The 16205-nt window shown below is 46.7% G+C and overlaps 2 protein-coding genes across 3 annotated transcripts; both read left to right on the forward strand.

Annotated features, from left to right (window-relative positions):
• Window positions 1–857: 857 nt before the first annotated feature.
• LOC125538712 (protein FAR1-RELATED SEQUENCE 6-like) lies at window positions 858–5026 on the forward strand. The gene is made up of 3 exons (XM_048701987.1): window positions 858–1179; window positions 1992–4495; window positions 4641–5026. The coding sequence occupies exon 2, from the start codon at window positions 2018–2020 to the stop codon at window positions 4481–4483; it is 2466 nt and encodes an 821-aa protein (XP_048557944.1). The 5' UTR covers window positions 858–1179; window positions 1992–2017; the 3' UTR covers window positions 4484–4495; window positions 4641–5026.
• Window positions 5027–5721: 695 nt separating this feature from the next.
• On the forward strand, window positions 5722–10844 carry LOC125538711 (C2 and GRAM domain-containing protein At5g50170-like). Of its 2 annotated transcripts, XM_048701985.1 has the most exons (8): window positions 5725–6293; window positions 6829–8049; window positions 8191–8370; window positions 8487–8773; window positions 8862–8978; window positions 9225–9487; window positions 9564–9732; window positions 9955–10841. In XM_048701985.1, exons 1-8 carry the CDS (start codon window positions 5906–5908, stop codon window positions 10435–10437), a joined length of 3108 nt encoding a protein of 1035 aa, XP_048557942.1. In that variant the 5' UTR covers window positions 5725–5905; the 3' UTR covers window positions 10438–10841. The 2 variants fall into 2 exon arrangements, with proteins under 2 accessions (XP_048557943.1, XP_048557942.1); XM_048701986.1 differs by lacking the exon at window positions 8862–8978 and having other exon boundaries at window positions 5722–6293; window positions 9955–10844.
• The last annotated feature ends 5361 nt before the right edge of the window (window positions 10845–16205 follow it).

The following is a 16205-nucleotide window of genomic DNA, read 5'->3' on the forward strand; positions in this document are numbered from 1 at the left end:
CGGAGACTCAGAGGTAACATTAAGCTTTGCTTATGACGCGCATGTCGGTGGACACATGAGGAAGAATATTTTGACAGACTAAAAAGTTGGATGTGTTTCTTCTTCTTTTGTAAGAGTATGTTTGTAAAGACTTGTCATGCTTAATATATGACCTTAGATCTTTCCGCAAAAAAGGTTAAGTGCGTTGTCATTTGCGAAGATTTTTATCAAAATGGCTAGAGATTATGTGAAAACGACATCTGACCGCTACCTGATGGAAACTAATGGAGCCACTCATACGATGTTAGGATGACGAAGAAAGGGGATGACCCACTAGATTTCCATGTACTTACGTTGGACTATTATGACTCGTCTGGTTTGCAGTGATTTTGTTCAAGGATTCCTATAGTGTTCTTTTTTTTATATTTCGTTCTAAGTTGCTCACCAGATGGGCCATGTGGTGGATTCCTATAGGATTTCAACCCCGAGGAATTTTTTTTCTATGTATGACATTCGTTTCACATGAATGAAAGGTATTAGGTTCCTTAGAGTTTTTCTTTTGAGACGGTTCCTTAGAGTTGTGTCCATTTTAGCTTACAATCTAAGAATTTTTAGCATTAGGTTAGACCTTAAAAAACCCTAAGAATTAAAGCGAACAGGACATTATAATCCTTTAGTTTTCATATTTCTGTAACCTGAAATTTATGTAAGCCTAACGAGGCATGCGAGCGAGCCTGAGCTAACGGCTGATGCCAGAAAGAAGAAATGAGAAGAGGTAATAACTTGCGAAAAGAAAGACAGAAGAAATGAGAACAGAACCGCGCACGAGACAGAGAGTCGACCCTACTTCCCCCTCAAAAAAAGAAAAGAAAAAAAGACCCTACTTGGAAGCCGCCGCCCGCACCTCCCCCCGCACCCCCGTGACCGTGAGCAAGCAGATCGGTCAGAGAGCGGAGAGCCCCGCTGCTCCGACACAGTCCCCACTACCTCCCACAGCGCGCGAGGCAGGGGCCGGGGCAGAGGGCGAGGTGCGCCGGCCGGTCTGCCACCCGAAGCTTGGGAGCCCCCGGGCGGGCGGCTTGGTCAGGAACGACCGGCCGCGACCAGCCCCCTTCTTCCGCGCTCGCGCTCGTGAGATGGGGGGAGGAAGGGTTTGGGGCGAGGTCCCAGGATCCCGCTAGGAGCCCCTTCCGGCGTGAGGTACGGACTGTCCCGACCCCCTTTATTCCCCGTCTCTCTCTAGTTAGCCCTGTAATCGCCCAAGAAAGACAAGGTCACACACTGCCGGCCGTTGGGATTTTATGGGCGCTTTGCTTCCCAAATTTCCCGAGCGGTCCCTGTGATTCCATTGCCAATCGCTAGAGCAATCAATGGCCCATAGCTTACTGGGTTCTGATAGCAGTTGCCCTTTGTCTCCACTTCACTAGTACTCTACTTCATTATACAAGGAGAAGTTAACGTCCCTGTGCAAGCTTGGGATGTTGCAGGGCGTTTCAAAGCTGTGATGGAGTTAGCATCATGTCCTTCCAATCAGTTTCTCGTGATGATAACCCTCTTATTTATGTGACCTTGAAACCCAGAAGTGAAAAAAAACTGATTTCGGTGGCAAAATTGACTTGAATCATGGGCATTTAGCAAACTAATTCCAGACGGAGGGAGTATAAGTCAGTCAAATGTGTTCAGTGCAAACCCAAACATCTATTAAGATAAATACCAGTTTCTGTGTTTTCATCATGAAATATAGCTTCCCTGTACTCTTTAGGTATTGATTGGTGCACATCTATTTGTTAATGCAGTTAAGGTGGTATTTTGGCATTTTCCATGTCATCTTTGGTAAAAGAAAGTTGTTATCACCACAATAATTTGCTTGGTGATATAGAAATGAAGCACAATCTAACTAAGTATTTCAATTTGCTTATTTAGCCTATTCTAGCTAGTTTTTTTTCTTTTATGGAAATCATTCTGACTAGTTCATACACGGTTATTAATGTCTTATGGGTATGTTGACCCAGGGTTCTGGTTACCGAGTGTTGGTACGATGGACAGCCTTCAGAGTGATCCTTATACAAGGAGCAGCTTGCAAATGCAGCTCATTGACACCTCCACATCCTTCGAAACTAGCAATTTGGATTCGGTCAAGCATGAGGTTCCCACCCCTCAAGTTGGCATGACTTTTGAGACAGTTGATTTGGCATACCAGTCTTACCTAGAGTACGGGTACCGTGCAGGCTTTGGAGTTTCAAAAAGAACTTCCCATAGCGTTGATGGGGTAAAATACCGCGCAACATTTGTTTGTTACAAAGGTGGCATTGCTAGGATTAAGCCCGGGCTTAAAGCTCGAAGAAGACTTGTTGCGAAGACTGGCTGCAAAGCTATGATGGTGGTGAAGTATAACGCAAGTGAGAATCATTGGGAAGTAGTGTTTGTTGAGCTGGAGCATAACCACCCATGTAATCCTGAAATGGTCAGATTCATGATGTGTTTTAAGGATCTTCCTGACTGGCAGAGGGAGCACCGACCATTCAATGCGAAAACTAGATTGAACCCAAAGATTCATTCTGGTAGAGGCAGACCACCCAACCAAAACAAAGATTTCATGGTGAGGTCCTTCTCTCAGTCTAATTATTCAATTGAAGCAGCTGCCAAGTGTGGGAAGCTGAGATTTGCAGAGGGTGACGTTGAGGCATTATTAGTCTTTTTCGATAAGATGCAAGCTCAAAATTCCAACTTCTTCTACAACTGGGACATGGATGATGAAGGCCGGCTTAAAAATGTTTGCTGGGTCGATGCAAGATCGAGAGCTGCATATCAGCATTTCAGTGATGTTGTCTGCTTTGATACTGTTTATTTGACATACCAGTTTGTCATTCCATTGGTTGCTTTTCTTGGAATCAACCATCATGGCCAATTTGTATTGTTAGGATGCGGTTTACTGGGAGATGAGTCTCCAGAGACTTTTTCATGGTTATTCAAAAAATGGCTAAAATGTATGAATGATAAAGCACCTGAAGCAATTATTACCACCCATTCAAGACCAGTAGTCAAAGCAGTCTCTGAGGTATTTCTAAATACTCGTCATAGATACAACCTTTGGCACATAATGAAAGAGCTTCCTGACATGTCTGGAAGAGTTGAGGATAAGGAGGCAATTAGCCTGAGAATGAAAAAGGTAGTCTATGACACCATTACAGCAGCTGATTTTGAGAGGGAGTGGGTTGAGATGGCCAATCAGTACAAGCTTCATGAAAATCGTTGGCTCACAACCTTGTTTGAAGAAAGGGCAAAATGGGTGCCAGCATATGTGAAAGATGCTTTCTGGGCTGGTATCTCTACTGTTCGCCGCAGTGAACGGTTGGAGGCCTTTTTTGATGGATATATTACACCAGAGACCACAATAAAGATATTCATTGAACAATTTGATACTGCTATGAAGCTTAGGTCCGATCGAGAAGCCTATGATGATTTCCGTTCTTTTCAGCAAAGGCCACAAGCCCTCTCTGGTCTGTTGTTTGAGGAGCAATTTGCAAATGCTTATACTATAAATATTTTTCAGAAATTCCAGGATCAGTTAAAGCAGCTGATGAATGTGACTTGCACTGAAGTCAGTAGGAATGGATCGATAGTGACCTACACTGTGACCGTCATTGGGAAGGAGAGGAAGTTTGACTATAGAGTGATGTATAATAGTGCCGAGAAAGAAGTGTGGTGTATCTGCAGGTCATTACAGTTTAAAGGTATTTTGTGTAGCCATGCTCTTGCAGTCTTGAAGCAAGAGCTTGTGATGCTAATACCTTCCAAATATATTCTTGATCGATGGAGGAAGGACTATAAATGCCCCGAGGAATCTAAGGAAACTCCCATCCCACCAGAATCGGCAAAAGCAACAGGGAAGGGCACAAAACCGGAAAATGTCCGTGAAGATAAAGTGGACAACCTCTACAACGATGGCCACCAGTACTTTGCTGACATTGTGGAAATGGGAGCAACTGATCCTGATGCAATGGAGTATGTTCTTTCTGTGATGAAAGAAGCTAAAGAGAAGGTACGAAGGTTTGAGGAATCCCGAAAAGAGAAAAGGCCCGAAGGAAATCCAGTTTCTTCTAGTAAGAAAGGCGCCAAGTCTGCGAAGCCGCCATCTGCTGAAGATGTGGGAAACAGCACATCTGTGTCGGAACCTGCGAACACAGCAATGGCGACAGTGGCACCAACAATGATGGTGGCAGCCGCTTCAGCAACTCTGGCGGCATCTACACCAATGCCAGTGCCGTCATGTACACAAATGTCAGTGCCACCAACAATGATGGCTATGGCTACCACGTCGGCAGCTGTCCCACCAGGAATGTTTTTAGTACCGATGCACCCACATATGGTTTTTCCACCCTTCACCCCTGGATTACCAGCAGCAGTACCACCTGTAGCGCCACCTCCAGCCCCAACAGCCAATGCGGTGGGCGTTGTTTCCAACCCCACGAAGAAGAGAAAGAAAAGAAAGGGGAATAGTTGAGCTTGGGGTCAAGTAAGCTATTTTCAGCCTGATGTTTTTTACCCTTTTTTTCAAGGCGGCCACAAATCAATTGCTCATGTTATTATCTTTAAATTCTAGGGTTAGAAAGAGTTTTGTCCCGTGCATGTTATTGACTTATCACCGTTTGCTGCTGCAGGATGAGCTGCACTTGGGATTGCCTGCTGTACATTATCTCGCCCTTGGCTTGGAACCACTAATCTTAGTTAGCGCAGCTTTGGACTGCCTACTGTATACATGATCAGCCTTCTGTCCGATGTAATCTTATATGTAGCGCGGCTTCTGAATGTTAGTCTGCCTCTGATCTTGTGGATCACGATTTGGTGGAGGCTGGTACAACCCTTGCAGACTCTTATGTTGCTGGAGATTTCGCCAAATTATGTGATCACGCCGTATTTATGGCCAGCCACTGATGCCTGTTAGTTTCTTGTTAGGGAACACACCAGTATGCTCATCGTACATAAACTCATCATCTGTTATGCTGTGGGTACTGAAGTATGGATCGCCTGTTTTGAACCCCCATTATTTCTACTCCATCCGTTCCTAAACATTTGTCTTTTAAGAGATTTCAAATGAAGTACCACATACGGATGTATATAGACATATCTTAGAGAGTAGATTAACTCATTTTGCTTTATATGTAGTCACTTGTTGAAATTTTTAGAAAGACAAATATTTAGGTATGGAGGGAGTAGCAGGAATGTCCAAAGTAGATAGATAGCTGTGATCCGTTTTTGTTCCGTGCCTTGCAGTTGTGATGCAATGTTATTTTTGGCGGTGAGGCCGAGATGCAATTCTGGTCTACTAATCTGATTGTGGGTGCATGTCTGCATGATAAAACACAAAATCGTTGTTCAAGTGGAAACGAGCAGGAGATGGCGTCACATCGTCTCGTTCGCCGGACAGTAAAACGCGGCGTGTTCCAAATTTCAAACGAGATAAGCTTGCCCCATGCCATGACGCAGCGAGGGAGAGCCTGGAAGTCCATCTAGAAGAGCCAGAGAAGAGTCCCAGCCGCCCAAGTTTCAAGCCGCGCGACCCGCCTGCCTGCCTTCCCCTCGTCGGCCGTGGTAACTGACACCTCTCCCCTTCCCACGCGAACCCACCCAGCAGGCCAGGCCAGCGCGGACCGCCCCGCACTCGCACCCCCGCGTGTCGGGCCTCCCCTGCCGCCGCGTGCCCGTGCCCCGTCCCACGTCACGGCTCCCCCCGAAGTCCCCAAACCCGCCCCCGCCCCCGCCCCACCCCGAAATCCAAATGAAAACCACCCTCCCCGTCGGCTTCCAACTTCCAACCACTCTTCCCATTACCGCTTCTGATTTGATCGATCTTCTTACCGCTTCCATCCATTCCACCAGCGATCAGAGTGTAAGCTAGGCTCTCCACAGCAGCGGCGACGCCACCATGCGGCTGTACGTGTGCGTGCTCGAGGCCCGCGACCTCCCGGCGCCGCTGGACGGGGGCGGCGAAGGATTTTACGCGAGGGTGAAGGTGGGGAGGCAGCGGGCGCGGACGCGGGCGGTGGAGCTGGCGGGCCCGGGCGGCGCGGCGGCGTGGAACGAGGAGTTCGCGTTCGCGGTGGGGGAGGAGGAGCACGAGGTGGTGGAGGTCAGCGTTGCGCGGCGCCGGGAGGAGGGGGCCGGGAGGGAGGTGCTGGGCAGGGTCAAGCTGCCGCTGCCGCCCGCGCAGGCCGCCTCCGCCGCCAGCGGGAGGCACTCGGTGCCGCCCACCTGGTTCACGCTGCACCCCAAGCACCGCCGGAAGGGCCGCGCCGCCGATGCCGCGGACTGCGGTGCGTGCTGCACCCATTTTCTGCTAAACCTTTTTTTCTTTGCGTGCTGTAATTTCGGTAAATTCCTCCTCCAAATGGTCGGTGCGCGCGGCCGCCTTCCGGGCGAAGCCACCTGTATTGTCTGCCCCCTCCCTTGCCAAATGCCGCACGCAAGCTCGCCAGCGATGAGCACGCTCTCACGGAATGGAAAGTCAGTGCCTGTCATCGTAAGTCACTCGAAAGTATCACCACCTCGAGCGTACCGGCGACGTCTCTCTCACGGATGAGACATGAGAGAGACGGGCGGCATGTGTAGTGGTGATAGAGTAATCACGCACTAGGCCCGGCTTTTCTGCCTGACGCATACAGCCTTCTGTCTGTGCTGGTAGTTTTCAGACGCGATATCCACCGACAATTCCATATTTGTCCGGAGAGTTCAGGCTCAGTAAATACATGTGGAGTATATGTTACATCTTGCGTGATGATTGCATTTTGTATCATCTTCGTTGGTCAATTGTATGTTGATGATGATTTTGCTTGTGTATCTTCCTGCCAGGGAAAATTCTCCTCACATTCTCACTCTATGGAGAGAACAGTGACAATACCGTCATCCACTCATCTCCCTGTCCAAGCTCCAGGAGTGGCACAGATGTGGAAATTGAGAGATCAGACTGCAGGGAACATTCAGGCGCCAACGGTGTGGTGCTTGATTCCGCAAGGAGTTCTGCAGTGGAGCAAACTTCTGTAGATAATTCTGACCGGTCAATACAAGCAGATTCCGATACAGTTTCTGAAGATGATGGCCTGATAGAGCCTGGTGCTGCAGCAGCAGCAGCAGCAGCAGCAAAGAGCGCCCATGACAGTGACGCTGAGCCGTCCGTTTCAGATGCAAGCTTTGAAGAAGCCATGGAAACCATGAATGCGGCGAGTAGTACACCAGACATGCCGGATGATCTCGGTAGTGGCGTAATGTTTGATCACACTTACCTCGTGGAGGCGAAGGACTTGAACTCTCTTCTCTTCGGACCTGATTCCCAGTTCTCCAAGGACCTGCGTGAGCTGCAGGGTACCACGGACTACGACGAGCAGCCATGGACATGGAAGAGCCAGGACCCTCCCAGCTTAACCAGGACATGCCGGTACACCAAAGGCGCAACAAAGCTCATGAAAGATGTCAAAACCATCGAGGAACAGACCTATCTCAAAGCCGATGGCAAGAATTTCGCCATCATGACTCGGGTTCGTACCCCGGAAGTTCCATTTGGGAACTGCTTCGAGGTCGTTTTGCTCTACAAAATAACCCATTCCCCTGAGTTGTCACCAGGTGAAGAGAGCTCACGTCTGACTGTATCGTATAATGTGGAGTTCCTCCAGAGCACCTTGATGAAAAGCATGATCGAGGGAAGCGTTCGGGATGGACTCAAGGAGAACTTCGAAAGCTTTGCAGAGATTTTGTCTCGGCATGTGAAACTGGCTGATGCCGCGGGGATGGATAAAGAGCAGCTGTTGGCGCCGCTGCAGACAGATCGCCAGTCACATATCAGACTTGCTTACAAGTATTTCTGCAATTTTACCGTGGTCTCGACGGTGATAATGGCAGTGTATGTTCTTGTGCACATCCTTCTGTCTAGGCCAGGACCACTTATGGGTCTCGAGTTTAGTGGTCTGGATTTACCTGACACATTTGGGGAGCTGATCACATCAGGCATACTGGTTCTTCAGATGGAGCGTTTACTGAATATGGTATATCATTTTGTACAAGCAAGAATACAAAGAGGTACTATGCTACATTTCAACTTTACAACTACTGCATCTCTCTCTCTCTCTCTCTCTCTCTCTCTCTCTCTCATGCACAAACCTGCGACCGAACTTGTCAATGTCATAATTGTGCTACGTCTGAAACCACCTTTTGTCGCAGGAGGTGATCACGGGGTTAAGGCAAATGGTGACGGTTGGCTATTAACTGTAGCTCTGCTAGAGGCCACAAGCTTGCCGCCTGTTTCTTGTGGATCAGTAGACCCTTACGTTGTGTTCAGTTGTAATGGTATAACGAGGACAAGTTCTGTTCAACTCCAGACTCAGGAACCTCAATGGAATGGTTAGTATATTTCACTTGTTAGCCCACATTAACACACTTCACACTTGTCGAAAACCTAGTAGCTTTGTCTGATGTATGATTGATTGACTTGTGACTTAACTGAAATATTGCTGCAGAGGTAATGGAGTTTGACGCCATGGAAGAGCCACCTGCTATGTTGGATGTTGAGATTTTCAATTTTGATGGCCCATTCGACTTGGCAATCTCACTGGGACATGCAGAAATTAACTTTCTTAAGCACACACCAACAGAACTAGCAGATATATGGGTACCACTGGAAGGAAAACTAGCCCAGACATGCCAGAGTAGGCTACATTTGAGAATGTTTCTTGAGAATACTAAAGGACCTGAGACATCAATGAGAGATTATCTTAACAAGATGGAGAAGGAAGTCGGTAAGAAGGTATTGTTCGGTTAACTTAACTTACCTACAGATGTCAACTAGTAGTAACATTTTTGACAACCCGAGTACCCGCATAATTTTACTGCAGTTACATGTTCGGTCACCGCATAGAAATTCAACATTCCAGAAGCTTTTTAGTTTGCCTCACGAAGAGTTCCTTATAGCAGACTATGCATGCTCCTTAAAGAGGAAATTGCCGTTGCAGGTAAAATTGTTTGAAGTTGCTATTTGTTTTTCCCTCCCTGCATTTACGATGTTTCGTGGTTTTCTGGTATTAGGTCAAGAAAGAAAGTTATGTTATTTGTGGACGATTCTTAGATATGTTCAGAATTTTCTCGCAAAAAATAGATATGTTAATAATTTAGTTGGAAGGTTTGATAAATCAAGCCTCATGGTGAACACTGTAAGTTGTATTGGTTATGAATGTTCATTTGTAGTTGCTCTGCTGCAGGGAAGGCTATTTTTATCAGCCAGAATAGTTGGTTTCTATGCTAATTTGTTTGGGCATAAAACGAAATTCTTCTTTCTGTGGGACGATGTCGAAGAAGTCGAAGTGTTACCTCCATCTTTCACAACAGTAGGCACCCCATCATTGGTGTTTATGTTAAAGAGTGGGCGTGGGCTTGATGCCAAGAATGGTGCGAAGTCGCAAGATAAGGAAGGGAGGCTGAAATTCCAGTTCCATTCATTTGGGTCGTTCAACAGGGCTAGCAGGTTTGTATTCTCCAATACTTCATTGGTGTCAAAATAACTAGGTTGCCATTGATGAAAACCTGCTGCTTCTTTTTAGGACGATAATCGGTCTGTGGAAAACAAAATCTTCAGCTATTGAACAGAGGGCTAAGCTGGAAGAAGATCATGGAGATGAGAGCCATGACGATCTTGACGACGTTCAGTCTGTGTTGAGCATTGGAGACGTGACCCTCTCAAAGGAGTATACAGTGGAACATCCTATTGATGTGAGATCTCTATTGCTTCTCCTCCATTTTCTTCTTCTATATGGGTCTATATTTTAGGGAGTTGAAAATTCGGCTAAAACCTCTTACAATCCAACATTTTCATTTTGTATGCCGGCACTGCACTTCTTTGTAGAATGTGTTACAAAACTGTAGTAAAATCAATTCCAGACAGCTGAATGTATCCAACGGCTATCCTTTGATTCCTCGTTGGCAAACTTGCAGGCAGATTTGCTGATGGGGGTGTTCGACGGTGGCGCCCTGGAGACTCGGACGATGAGCAAGGTGGGGTGCCTCGACTACACGGCGACCCCGTGGGAGGAGACCAAGCCGGGCGTGCTGGAGCGACACGCCAGCTACAAGTTCAACCGCTACATGTCCATCTTCGGCGGCGAGGTGGGGAGCACCCAGCTGAAATCGCCCTCGGAGGACGGCGACGGGTGGACGGTGTACGACGTGATGACGCTCCGCAACGTCCCCTTCGGTGACTACTTCCGGGTGCATCTGAGGTACGACGTTCGGAGGGTCGCGTCGTCGGAGCCGGAGCCGCCGAGCTGCCGGTGCGAGGTGCTGGTGGGCATCGAGTGGCTCAAGAGCAGCAAATTCCAGAAGCGGATCGCGAGGAACATCTGCGACAAGCTGGCCCACAGGGCCAAGGAGGTCCTCGAGGTGGCCGGCAAGGAGATAGCCTCGGCCATGTCGGGCTAGGTGACCGAGCTGGAGGATCGGGCGTTTTTTGTTCACCATCTTCCGGCAAAGCTGCGTGAAGCGTAGCAGCTTAGTCGTTACCGTTTCGTAGCTGACGGAGACGTGACACGCGCGAGCAGCAGTGCGCTAACACCCCAATACCGATGCATTAGTGCCTACAAACTTATACAGAAGTAAATAAAAAGAGCGGAGGAAATCTTCTGTGGGAAAAGTATGTAGAGTATATGAAAGCTATGTCGCAGAGAAGTGGCAAGACGGCTGTCTGGCGCAGCGTTGTGCGTTGCGGTGACACTGGGAGAAAAGGCTTTGCGGCGTCGTGCGTCGGCAACTTCGTCTCATGGGCACTCGTTTGGGTAGATCTGGTGATGACGACGCCTTGTGGAACGTGGGCAGCACTTGCGCCTGCTGTCTTTTCGAGTGGTACTGGTACCTGCCGGTGGGATGCGGGTCGGGAGTGGTCGGATAGTTTTAGAACAACTCCCACGCGCGACCCAAACGGACGCTCAACGCGTGTTTTGTTAACACTTTTCATGGTATTCTGCTGGCGTGCACTTTGAGGTATCGTCCCGCTAAAGTCTATACTCGCTGATCGACACTTACCCATCAGTGGTGCATGCCCAGTTTGTCACAAGGGGCCTGAAGATATGAAACACTTGCTGTTTCAATGTGATTTAGCACGGAGCTTGTGGTCTGGTTTAGGTCTAAGTGACCGTATAGATCATGCGATGCAAGTGGACCGATCTGGGTCAGCAATTATGGAATTTATTCTCACAGAACCAGACTTGCCGTTGGAGATTATGCCAAATGTAACCCTGAAGGAAGCTGTGGCAGCAGGAAGCTGTTATATATGGTGGCTGCGGTGTCGCCACACCCATCATGATTCGTGTCTCCCTGCATCTTGATGGCCTGTCTCAATCATGAGCATTGTCGGGAACTACAAGGAATTTCTCACGAACGAATGATCAAAGAGTACACAAGTGGAAGAGGTCGAAGGCAAGACACGCAAAGCTAAATGTAGACGCCTCCTTCCATGCAAATGAAGGCTCTGGTGCTACTGCGGCAGTTCTACGGGATGACAAAGGGCGATTTATTGCAGCTCAGTGCAGGTATATTCAGTTTGCATTGGACGTCACTACAACTGAGGCTATGGCGATGCGAGACGGCCTAAACTTGGCAAACACATCGGGCTTTAACAGGGTCGAAGCGAAGTCGGATTCCCTAAACGTTGTTAATTGCTGTCAAGGATAAAACCAATGGTGGGATGCAGCAGCGGCAGTTTTTGCCGAATGCATTGATATAGCAACTTTGATAGGAAAGGTCATTTTTTCTCATTGTTTTCGTAAAGCAAACTCAATAGCTCACGAACTAGCTAAATTCAGTTTTAGTACTAAGTGTGAGACTAGTTGGACTAACCACCTGGGTTCTTAGTTTCACATATAGTGAATGCTGTAATATTGATTGATTTGTAAAGCTAGCCATGATGACCTTTCTTAAAAAAACATTTTTCGTTTGTTTGGGTCTGCTTGGATGCGCGTTTTTTCGCTTTTCGTCTCTTTAGATCGGCTAGCTCGATGTGCGCGTCTATTTTTTGATTTGGGTCGGCTGGTGCGTCCAATGAAAGACATACCTATATTTGTCCGCGTTCAAAGAAAAATTATAAATGACTAGTAATAATGTACGTGCATTTATCTTAGGTAGGGTATTAGTTGCACGTTATATTAGGTAAGATATATCTGTTGCACGTTGGTATTTGGTAAGATATCAATTAGTTTTTTGCGGAAATGGTAGGATATTAATTACATGGCAGATTTCACAGGATAGCGTTGAGTCAAAACGTGTTTATAACCAATGGCACTGATGGGTAATTAGAGCGTTAAACGTGTTTGATGTTCAACGTTGGAGCGATTTGAACCGCTAGATAACATGATTTTGATGGTCGAGGTGGTTTGAATCTGCCCCTTTGGGTCTTTTTATACTGACTAGTAATAATGTACGTGCAATGCACTATTATATTAGATAGGATGTTAGTTGCGCGTTATATTAGGTAAGATATATATCTGTTGCACGTTGGTATTTGGTAAGATATCAATTACTTTTTCATGGAAATGGTAGGATATTAATTACATGGCAGATTTCAAGGGATAGCGTTGAGTCAAAACATGTTTATAACCAATGGTAGTGGTGGGTAATTAGAGCGTTAAACATGTTTGATGCTCAACATTGAAGCGATTTGAATCGCTAGATAACATGATTTGACGGTCGAGATGGTTTGGATTTTCCCATTTGGGTCTTTTTATATTGGTATAGATATAGATAAACACACGGGCGAAATAAATTTAATAAAACATAATTAAACATAAATGGCCGGTCAACCGTGGCCAAAGTCCACTTAAGCATTAATACCAATATAAAAAGACCCAAATGGGCAGATCCAAACCATCTCGACCGTCAAATCATGTTATCTAGCGGTTCAAATCGCTTCAATGTTGAGCATCAAACATGTTTAACGCTCTAATTACCCACCACTATCATTGGTTATAAACATGTTTTGACTCAACGCTATCCTTTGAAATCTGCCATGTAATTAATATCCTACCATTCCCGTGAAAAAGTAATTGACATCTTAGCAAATATCAACGTGCAACACATATATCTTACCTAATATAACATGCAACTAATATCCTACGCAATGAACGTGCATTGCACGTACATTATTACTAGTTAACACTAAAAAATCCTAGTGCCTACACGCTGCCCTAGTTGTCCGCCTTGCCCTCGCCCTCGTCATCACCGTCGCCGGGGAGATCAATGAAAAAGGAAGGTGGCCCAGCCCATCCGAACATGGCTTGATAGGCCGCCAGGGCAGCCTCCTCTGGCGGCCTCCTCCGTCTGCTGCGGTGGCGGCATTGCGGCATGGTGGGCGCGCTCCTCCTCATCCTCAAGGCGTAGTGCCGCCTTGTCATGGCGCAGTTTGATACGTCTTCGTCGTAACTTATTTTCCAAACACTTTTGCTCTTATTTTGGACTTTAATTTGCATGATCTGAATGAAACTATCCCGGATTAACGCTGTTTTCACCAAAACTATCATGGTGTTATTTTTATGTAGAAATAAAAGTTTTCGAAATTGGACGATACTTTTTGGAGATTTTTAATGGAATATATAAAAAATAGTAGAGCGAAGATCCACCGGAGGGGGGCCACCAGTTGCCCACAAGGCAACAGGGCACAGCCACCCCCAGGCGCGCCTTGTTACCTTGTGAGGCCCACGTGGCTCCGTTGACCCTCATCTCAAGCCTATAAATTCCTTTTCCCTGAGAAAAGAATAAGAGAAAAAGTTTCATCATGTTTTATGATGAAGCCGCCGCCACCTCCTGTTCTTCATCAGGAGGCCACATCTGGAGTCCGTTTGGGGCTCCGAAGAGGAGGATTCGTCGCCATCATCGTCACCAACCTTCTTCATCAACAAGTTCATGATGCTCACCACCAGGAGTGAGTAATTCCTTCGTAGGCTTGCTGGATGGTGATGGAGTTGGATGAGATTTACCATGTAACCGAGTCAATTTGTTAGGGCTTGATCCCTAGTATCCACTATGTTCTGAGATTGATGTTGTTATGACTTTGCTATGCTTAATGCTTGTCACTAGGGTCCGAGTGCCATGATTTTAGATCTGAACCCTCTATGTTTTCATGAATATATTTGAGTTCTTGATCCTATCTGCTAATCATATGCACTTGTTATTGTTTTGATCCGCAAACCCTATAATGACAATTGTTTGGGATACTCTCCGGGGATGACTATAATTCAAGGAGTTAATGTATTCACCATGTGTTAATTCTTGGTTCTGATTCTCTATTAAAGGACGTCTTAATATTCCCCGCTGCCACGAGAGGGCATAGCAAAAGATGTCATACAAGTTCTTATTATAAGCATGTTTGACTATGTACGGAATACATGCCTACATTACATTGATGAATTGGACCTATTGCGTATCGCTCTAAGTTGTGACTGTTACATGATGACTGTCATCCAACACAAATACCCATCACTGATCCAATGCTTACGCTTTTCATATATTGATCTATGCTAAGTTACTTTCGTTGATGCTGCTATTACAATAACTATAAATTTGCTACTATTATTGTTACCGTTACTATTGCTACCATTACCATTGCTATCGTTTTCTTTTGAGAATCACCGGGGGGGGGGGGGGGGGGGAGCTCCCCCACCTGAATATATTGCTCAAAACGGCTGTAGAAACAACAGATCCAGATTACAAAGGCACGGTGCATCGTGCAGAGAGGTAGGAACGCCACGAGAAGACGTCCTCCTTGTCACCCGTATCAACAAGACGGTGTGACCAGAGATCCAAGTCTGATACTATGTTTCTAATTGTTATTATAGAACATTGATCAACATTCCTGAAGAGCATGTCATTTCGCGCGACCCAAATGCTGGAGAGTAGCGCGAGAAGGACGAAGGGCCATGCGTTCTTGGGCAGGTATTGAGGTAGTGGAACGTCCCAAAGTTCATTAAGGTCATCATCCTGTGGCAGAATACCAACTCGATGCCAAATTCTGTTGGCGAGGGGGCATGTGATGAAGAGGTGAATGGATTCTTCCGGTAGCGTAGCACACCGTGTGCATAAGTCCGAGGAGATTATATTCTTGTGGGCAAGGTTCACGGCAGTACTTAGGCGATCTTTGAAGAGAAGCCAAGCGAAGATCTTTGTATGGCGAGGAGCCTTGGTGTTCCAGATGAGTGGAGCAATGAGGTCCGTTTCTGGCCTTGCCATAATGGTGGCGTAAGCCTGCTTGGTGGAGAAGTCATGACCCTGAAGGAGGAACCGTTGATCTTCCTTTGTCGAAGGCAGGAAGTCCTGCAAAACAGCCAAAAGCGAGACCAGCTCTGTTTCTGCTGTGAGAGAGAGACAATTGCGGAGGTTTGTTTTGATACCGAAACACAAGATGTTAGCCACTTTTACCATCTGTAGTGTTGAGTGTGAGAAGAGGTGTGGGTAGGTGGTAGCTAGGGGTTTTGGGTTGAGCCAGGTGTCTAACCAGAAGTAAGTGTGCGTTCCACTATTTGTTAAAACAAAGGAAATTGACTGTAAGGTTGGGATTTGTTGAGAAATCATGCGGCATAGAAAAGAGGTTTGGGGACCCGAGGAGACTAGGGCATTGGGGTGTTGTAGCTCTAACCAGTCTAGCCAGGGTGATTCTGTGGATGAGAGTTCTTTGACAGCAAACTTCATTAGGAGACAATTATTTTGAACCTATAGGTTTTTCATCCCTAAACCACCGAATTTTTTTGGCGTACAAACGTTTTTCCATGCAATTAGGCATTTTGCACCCGAGCAGGCATCCTCACCAGCCCAGAAAAAGGATCTTCTCAGGGAATCAATGATTTTTAGGGTTTTTTTGGGGATGCGAAAGACAGACATGAAGTATGTAAGGAGGGAGTCAAGGACGACCGAGATGAGGATGAGTCGATCGCCCCTGTCTAGGAGCTTGGCATGCCAACCAGTTAGAAGTTTTCGGGGTCGTTCAATCAACGGGGCGAAGGCATTGGAGGGAGGCTTGGTCGGAGCAAGGGGGAGTCCAAGGTAGGTTTGAGGAAGGGGGCGCGTGTGCAGTCCATGGCGAGGGCAGTGCTGGCAGCTAGGTTTTCATTTGCGTACAAGGTTGCTAGGGTGGTTTTGGAGAAGTTTATGGTGAGGCCAGTAGCCTGAGCAAAATTCTGAAGGATTTTTTTGAGTGTGACAGCGGC

Source organism: Triticum urartu, chromosome 2, assembly GCF_003073215.2.
Source record: "Triticum urartu cultivar G1812 chromosome 2, Tu2.1, whole genome shotgun sequence".
Lineage (NCBI taxonomy): Eukaryota > Viridiplantae > Streptophyta > Magnoliopsida > Poales > Poaceae > Triticum > Triticum urartu.

Bases quoted from the DNA above. Each gene is read 5' to 3' on its own strand.
- LOC125538712 (XM_048701987.1), top strand. From the start codon at position 2,018: ATGGACAGCCTTCAGAGTGATCCTTATACAAGGAGCAGCTTGCAAATG.
- LOC125538711 (XM_048701985.1), top strand. From the start codon at position 5,906: ATGCGGCTGTACGTGTGCGTGCTCGAGGCCCGCGACCTCCCGGCGCCG. The intron at 8,050-8,190 runs GTACTATGCTAC...CTTTTGTCGCAG, and splicing joins ACAAGCAAGAATACAAAGAG to GAGGTGATCACGGGGTTAAG. The intron at 9,488-9,563 runs GTTTGTATTCTC...GCTTCTTTTTAG, and splicing joins TCGTTCAACAGGGCTAGCAG to GACGATAATCGGTCTGTGGA.